This window comes from Oncorhynchus mykiss, chromosome 25 (genome assembly GCF_057628025.1).
Source record: "Oncorhynchus mykiss isolate SJ-2025 chromosome 25, ASM5762802v1, whole genome shotgun sequence".
Taxonomy (NCBI): domain Eukaryota; kingdom Metazoa; phylum Chordata; class Actinopteri; order Salmoniformes; family Salmonidae; genus Oncorhynchus; species Oncorhynchus mykiss.
Window position 1 is genome coordinate 28,285,498 of NC_143046.1, and position 7,999 is coordinate 28,293,496.

The following is a 7,999-nucleotide window of genomic DNA, read 5'->3' on the forward strand; positions in this document are numbered from 1 at the left end:
ACACATGTATTTGCGCATGCGCCGTAGGGCATGCCCGTTATCTGCATCGTTATTGGTTTTCCTTCCTGCCTGTTTCACCACAATCGACACAGCAGACTGTACGACCTAAAATAAGATATTTTCTGTGGTAAAATTACGGATTCTTCGTGGCAAGGCAAAAGGCAACGGCTGGAGTTAACGCGGCAAGTAAAGTTGGATACGAGGGACATAGTTTTTAAATATAGTATTATAATGAGCTTTTTCATTTTTTTTTTTTTTACGTTTACCACGACAGCTTGTGTGGTTTAAAATCAAGTCAAGTTGTCAGCTTTGACACGGTAGTGCAACATGCTAGCTAACGTTAACTAACTCGCTAGCACAAGGCCTGCAAACTGTAGCTAGCAGAGTCAAAAGGCTGTTAGTAACAATAGCTTGCTAATGAAATCTTGACTGTCGAGATTATCCATGTCACTGGCAAGTAAACGGCCCTCTAATTGATGTTAGCTAGCTAACTGGCTTGTTAGTTTAGCAACACCCCTTTCACCTGGTTAACACAACCACAGTCATAATTATCGATCAACTCCGCCCATTTCCACAATTTCTCTAATTAACATTTCATGTTAAACCTAACCTTGATTAACCACATGCCTAACCACAACCTTAAATTAGGACCAAAAAGCAAATTCTTATTGTTAATTTTGACTTTGTTGCTATGGAATCTGATTTAGTACCTGTTGTCTAAAGTTGGTCAGTGGAAACCCGTTCACCAATCATTTTATTCTACCGTTCTGAACAGGAAGACCAATTTAGCAGACAGTTTTGTCCTGTGCTTCGGACCTGTTATTTACGGTGTCTGGATCAGACTCGGCAACCAGGTTCAGGACAGTTCATTTGTACAAGGTGACAACTTGACCTCTAATGACCCTTCAGTGACACTTCTATCACCCTCTGACCTACACTACATGACAAAGTATGTGGACACCTGCTCATTGAACATTTCATTGTTAAATCATGGGCATTAATATGAAGTTGGTACCCCCCATGCTGCTGTAACAGCCACTCTTCTGGGAAGGCTTTGTGCTAGATGTTGGAACATTGCTGTGGGGACTTGCTAACAATCAGCTACGAGCATTAGTGAGGTCGGGCACTGTTGGGTGGGTAGGTCTGGCTCGCATTCAGCGTTCCAATTCATCCCAAAGTTCTTCCACACTGATCTTGACAAACATTTCTGTTTGAAACTCGCTTTGTGCACTGGGGGCATTGTCATGCTGAAACAGGAAAGGGCCTTCCCCAGACTGTTGCCACAAAGTTGGAAGAACAGACTTGTCTAGAATGTTGTAGTGTATGCTGTAGTGTTAAGATTTCTCTTCTCTTTACTGAAACTAAGGGGCCTAATCCAAACCAGGAAAAACAGCCCCAAAACATTATTCCTCCTACACCAAACTTTAGTTGGCACTATGCATTGGGGCAGGTAGCGTTCTCCTGGCATCCGCCAAACCCAAATTTGTCCGTCGGACTGCTAGATGGTGAAGCGTGATTCATCGCTCCAGAGAACACTTCATTGCTCCAGAGTCCAATGGTGGCGAGCTTTACACCACTCCAGCCGACGCTTGGCATTGCACATTGTGATCTTATGCTCCTGACAAACAGTTCTTGTGCTGACGTTGCTTCCAGAGACAGTTTGGAACTCGGTAGTGAGTGTTACAACCGCGGACAGACGATTTGTATGTGCTACAGCCCTCGGCGGTCCTGTTCTGTGAGCTTGAGTGGCCTACCACTTTGCAGCTAAGCCGTTGTTCCTCCTAAACGTTTCCACTTCGCAGTGACAACACTTGCAGTTGACCGGGGCAGAAATTTGATGAACTGACTTGTTGGAAAGGGGGCATCCTATGACTGTGCCATGTTGAAAGTAACTGAGCTCATCAGTAAGGCCATTCTACTGCCAATGTTTGTCTATGAAGATTGCATGGCTTTGTGCTCAATGTTACACACCTGTCAGCAACAGGTGTGGCTGAAATGGCCAAACCCACTAATTTGAAGGGGTGTCCACATACTCTTTGTGTATTTAGAGCATGCTCTGTGTGTAGGACCTTGTTTTTTCAAGACAACTGGCTGAAAAACATCTAGGCAGAGGTATAAATTATTTATATGTGTGTGTGTATATACACGTCATTGATTTGAATTCCCCTTCTGATGACCAAATAGCACCTTTGTCTAAGAACCCTTGTACATTAGACCCAAGTGTTATGCAATAATTCTTATCACTGAGGTGTTAACGGTGGCAAACTTCAATAGAGGCAGCAGCACTTAACTGGATTGTGTTAGTTCGTGGTGCACTGGACTGCAATACCAAACCTACTTACACAAGATCCTTCTTACATTGGCAACCTGGTCATTGTTTTGTAGAATATTTGTATCAACACCAGTCCTACCCAGGAGAGAATAACTGCCTCCTCTCATTGAAGCCACTGCAGTTGAAGGCCGAATGCGGTACTGCAGGCATTGTTGGCAGTGCAGGAAAAAAATAATTTAGAAGACATTCATGGTACCAATAATTGCTTCTAATACACCAGATGTATGTCCTTGAACCTATTTATTTTAAAATCTCACACAGAAGTTATAATTTAGTTGCTAATGGCAGCCTGCCGTATCCCGGTTGGCCTTCAACTTGAGTTACTCAATGAGAGGGGGCAGCACTGAGCTAGCCTGCAATGTCACTTCCTGGCGTAGCTCAAACTGTGAATGTTATGTCTCCATGAGACGCCATCGTAACCAACTTAACTCAATATCGCATTGAAGCCAAATTTTCACATTGGAATGAATGGTGTCAAGTGATCGATGGCTTTATCCATTCAAATATACAGTCATTGGTCCTACCGCAGTGCAGAACCTGATGCCTTCTGGATACAAGCCTCGTTGTCACACAATCCTTCTCCACTATGCATGAGGGAGTTTTGCAGACTGGTTGACCATCCATTTACAATGTTATTATAGCCATGGCATGTTTTGCTGAGATGAACAGGAAGCTTCCATTCACACAGTTTCAGCATCAATAGATAATATTGCATTTTAAATATGTGGATTTTCAATTTAAGAATATTTTTTTATTCCCTCCCACAGGTTGAAAATCATCCAAGAGGTCGTCTCCCCAGCGGTGATGTTTGTGGCGTAGGCTCAGGGTGTGTCTCACCTCCCATGGTGTTACCACCATGGACCCAGAGTCAGCCCGCACATCACAGCCCCAGGGCTCCCTTGGAAAAAGTGGGGTCTCCCTGCTATCTGGCAGGGGTTTGGGGGCAGCTCTCACCCCTCGAGGGAAACACTATGCGTGTGGTTCCATAGCTGCCTTCACCAACATCATGGTGACATTCCCGATCCAGAAAGTTCTGTTCAGGCAGCAGCTGCACGGTGTGCGGGCCAGAGAGGCTGTCGGGCAGCTCCAACGGGACGGGATGAGGAACCTCTACAGGGGGCTGCTCCCTCCTCTTCTGCAGAAGACCACCACGGTAGCCATCATGTTCGGCCTGTATGAGGACTTCTCCCATGTCTTACTGGACCAGTTGTCCACAGGCAGCGGCATTCCTGAGCTAGTGACGCGGAGCTTCGCAGCTGCGCTGGCGGGCACGGCAGAGGCTGCCCTGATGCCGTTTGAGCGGGTGCAGACTCTCCTCCAGGACCACCGGCACCACGGCCGCTTCCACAACACGGCCCACACCTTCCGGACGCTCCTAAGAGAGTACGGTGTGAAGGAGTGCTACCGCGGCCTGGTGCCAGTCTTAATAAGAAACGGTCCCAGTAACATGCTGTTCTTCGGGCTCCGCGGGCCCATCAAGGAGCAGCTCCCTGAAGCCTCCAGCCGGGCCGGCCACCTGGTCAATGACTTTGTGTGTGGAGGGGTGCTAGGGGCGGCGCTGGGGATCATGTTCTACCCGCTGAACGTGGTGAAGTCCCGTGCCCAGTCCCAAGTTGGTGGAGCGTTCCGGCCTTGTGGGGAGGTGTTAATGACGGTTTGGCGGGAGAGAGGCGGCAGCGTGGCCATGCTGTTTAGAGGGGCCCACCTCAACTACCACCGCTCCCTTCTCTCCTGGGGCATCATCAACGCCACGTACGAGCTGCTGCTCAAAGTGTTCTGATACTGAACGGGGGATAGAAAAAGGGGGAGCGAGAGAAAAAATGAAAGACTTGCGTAAGTGTTTGAGGGTGAGGATGAACGCAATTTTTTTGTTTTATTGGATCCCCATTAGCTGTTGTACAAGCAGCAGCTATTCTTCCTGGGGTCCGTATAGTACATCAATAGACAAGAAAAGCTCAAGGATAGAACTACATTAAAAAAAGGCACCTATAGCATTTCTATCAATGCATACACACTAACTATCTCTGTCAAATAGGGGAGAGGCGTTGTGACGCGAGGTATTGCTTTATCTGGTTTTTTAATTGATGCTGTCTCTTGTGTTTGGCACTTGAAACTGATGTGCCCACTGCCCACCCAATAAGGTCCAGATAGTTTATGTGGGGGGGTAAGTGTCTACGGCAAGCAGAAGAGGACAGAGGGTATCTGAAAGGTGACGTTTCTCTACTGACAATGGCCATCAGTGTGAGATGAATTGCCGCTTGTTTAAAGTTACAGTATCAAAGTGAGAGGTCTGGGTCCAACGAAAGCCTTCATTCTTTTTTTTATTTTTATAAATGTATCAATTGAAATGGATTTGACATATGATTGGCATTCTGTAAGTACCTTTCCCATTGTAGTCGGATGTGGTACCCAACAAAGTTTCAGAGGCAGTTTCACAGGGGGTAAGCCTTTTCAGTGACCAAGAGCACCTCTTAAAGAACTGTTCAGTGTTTTGACCAGTGTTTCTGTGTGCATTGATTATTAGTCCCTTCGACCCCTGCTTTCCCTGCTCTGATTCTCGGACTGTGAGCTCTGCTATTTACCATGTCGGTCATCTTGGATTATGCATAGATTCGACCCTCTGCGGCGTACGATCCTAGCGGCTTGCAGTGTACGACCCTAGCGGCTTGCGACCCTAGCGGCTTGCGGCGTACGACCCTAGCGGCTTGCGGCGTACGACCGTAACTGTGTTTGTCCTGTAGGTATAGCGCTCGCCAGCTTGTAGTCCTAAAACACAGAAATTAGGTACCTCTGGTTCGTTCAGCCATTCCTATGGGGAATGAATATGGTTTGGATTTTACACAGGCTTAGAAGATCTTTTACGTTGTGTTCTATGCAATATTATCAGTCCGTTAACAGGACCTTTATGAATTATGAAGACTGATTTTTTTATTAAATAAATGCATCAAAATTAACAAGTGACATTAGCTGATGAAGATTATCCCATAGAACAAAATTACAAATCTCCTAAGCCTGTGTATATCACAGACCTTTATCCAAAAACTCTACAAAACATTTATTTTGCCATGGTTCGTTGGACAAAGCCTGAGTTAGTGCCTACCAAAATCCGTTGTTACTGTTGCTCTCTATAGTGCTCTCTTTTACTTGAAAGATGATTGGTAAAAGCAGTAGCTTAGAAGCACAGGGGAACTGGACTAGGGAAGTGCTTCATTGTTATGTCATCCAATGCCAATCTAAGCATATCTTGAAAATGTTTGTCAAATGTGTGTTTAATTAGCATATTCCCGAAGTGCTACTTGTAGTGTTTGTCTGTCAAAGTGTTGACAAGTACCCATTGGTTTAAGTATAATTAAAATGTACTTGTTACCCATAACTTCTAGTCCTTCATGAAATAGACTGAAAAAATAATAATAAAAAATTCACACCAACAATACAGGAACACACACGTTTTGCCTATCAATTTATACTTCCATCTCTCGATGTAATCCTTCATTTACACACTTGTTTCTCTTCATATGTATTTTTCCCTTGCTCTCTCTTTCTCTCCATTCTTACTGCTGAACACTTGTGCACACCTCTCTGCCCATAACCCCTGTTGATATAATGGCAGTCGCCATGCAGCAGCCCACACTGAGTATGACAGGCCAGAATAGGGAAGGCATGCTGCTAGGGGATTGAGACTGGGCTAGAAAGAGGGCACTGGAGGAGTGTGTGAGAACTAGTATGAGGGAGACTGAATGCAGATGAAAATGAGAAAAGGGATAGGGAGTAGTGTTGTGGCACAGAAAGTGAAATCTGCCATTTACTTTGACCCTCTCGCTGTCTATATGCCTTCTGTATTTTCAACAACAATTCTAAGCGCTGAATAAGATCAGTACAGTTTTCTAGCTTTGAAGGTACAAGTATGTTTCACTGAGTGTTTAAGAAAAACTGTCACTAGGCTATTACATAAAACATTTCCAAAATAATTGTAGATCTGTTGTTGGTCACAGATTTTAAATTAATGTGCTGCTAACCAAGCCAGCAAGCATTGAAAATAAACAGTTAAAATGTCAAAGACTGAAAGAGAAAGCATACTCTTTTTTTGAGGGGGGTCAATTTGTGAATCTGTCATTTTTTTTCCCCAATCAAAAACAAGTCATGACGTTCAATCATATTGTGAAGATGCACTATATACAGTCCCTTCAGAAAGTATTCACACCCCTTCAGTTTTTCTGAATTTTGTTGTGTCCAGGGAACTTGCAGGTGCCTTGGTGGAAGAGTGGGGTAACATCTCACAGCAAGAACGGGCAAATCTGGTGCAGTCCATGAGGAGGAGATGCAATGCAGTACTTAATACAGCTGGTGGCCACACCAGATACTGACAGTTACTTTTGATTTTGACCCCCCCACCCCCTTTGTTCAGGGACACATTATTCCATTTCTGTTAGTCACATGTCTGTGGAACGCGTTCATTTTATGTCTCAGTTGTTGAATCTTATGTTCATACTAATATTTACACGTTAAGTTTTCTGAAAATAAATGCAGTTGACAGTGAGGATGTTTCTTTTTTTTGTTGAGTTTACATATGAGATGGGAAATGCAAGATATGAAAACATTAAGTGACTAAGATACCATAGAATAGTATAGAATACCGTTTATACATATGAGATGAGTAATGCCAGATATGTAAACATTATTCAAGTGACTAGTGTTCCATTCCTTAATGTGGGCAGTGATTTCTAGTCTATGCCTATAGGCATCAGCCTCTAATGTGCTAGTGATGGCTGTTTAATTGATACAGGTGTCTTTCCTAACTAAATTGCTGGAGAGGAAGGAAACTGCTCAATTTCACCATTAGGCCAATGTTGACTTTAAAACAGTTAGTTTATTGGCTGTGATAGGAGAAAACTGAGGATGGATCAACATTTTAATTACTCCACAATACGAACATAATTGACAGAGTGAAAAGAAGGAAGCCTGTACAGAATACAAATATTCCAAAACAGCCATCCTGTTTGCAGCAAGGCATTAAAGTAAAACTTTAAAAAATGTGGCAAAGCAATGATCTTTTGTCCTGAATACAAAGTGTTATGTTTGGGGCAAATCCAATACAACACATTATTACTGAGTACCATTCTCCATATTTTCAAGCATAGTGGTGGCTGCATCATGTTATGGTTATGCTTGCAATCGTTCAGGACTGGGATTTTCAGGATAGAAATAAACAGAATGGCGCTAAGCACAGGCAAAATCCCAGAGGAAAAGCTGGTTCAGTCTGCTTTCCACCAGACACTGGGAGATTAATTCACCTTTCAGCAGGACAATAACTTAAAATACAAGGCCAAATCTACACTGGATTTGCTTACCAAGAAAACAGTGAATGTTGGCTGAGTTAGTTTTAACTTAAATCTGCTAGAAATTCTATGGCATGACTTTAAAATGGTTATCTAGCAATGATTAATAACCAATTTGACAGAGCTTGAAGAATTTAGAAAATAATAATGCAAATAGTGTACAATCCAGGTGTGCAAAGCCCTTAGAAATTTACCCAGAAACACTCAGCTGACATGACTGCCAAAGGTGATTCTCCCATGTATTGACTCAGGGGTGTGAATACTTATGTAAATTTCAATCAATTTGCAGAAATGTCCAAAAAACATGTTTTTAATTTGTCATTATGGGGAA

The 7,999-nt window shown here is 43.5% G+C and overlaps 1 protein-coding gene across 4 annotated transcripts; it reads left to right on the forward strand.

Annotated features, from left to right (window-relative positions):
* Window positions 1-16: 16 nt before the first annotated feature.
* Window positions 17-6,869, forward strand: LOC110504909 (mitochondrial nicotinamide adenine dinucleotide transporter SLC25A51). Of its 4 annotated transcripts, XR_016491620.1 has the most exons (3): window positions 56-182; window positions 3,100-4,165; window positions 6,567-6,869. XR_016491620.1 is itself a non-coding variant. In XM_021583781.3 (2 exons), exon 2 carries the CDS (start codon window positions 3,189-3,191, stop codon window positions 4,110-4,112), a length of 924 nt encoding a protein of 307 aa, XP_021439456.1. In that variant the 5' UTR covers window positions 17-182; window positions 3,100-3,188; the 3' UTR covers window positions 4,113-5,763. The 4 variants fall into 4 exon arrangements, 3 of the variants coding, with proteins under 3 accessions (XP_021439456.1, XP_090075696.1, XP_090075695.1); XM_021583781.3 differs by lacking the exon at window positions 6,567-6,869 and having other exon boundaries at window positions 17-182; window positions 3,100-5,763; XM_090219570.1 differs by lacking the exon at window positions 6,567-6,869 and having other exon boundaries at window positions 26-186; window positions 3,100-5,763.
* The last annotated feature ends 1,130 nt before the right edge of the window (window positions 6,870-7,999 follow it).

Coding starts and splice junctions, on each gene's coding strand:
- LOC110504909 (XM_021583781.3), top strand. CDS start 3,189: ATGGACCCAGAGTCAGCCCGCACATCACAGCCCCAGGGCTCCCTTGGA.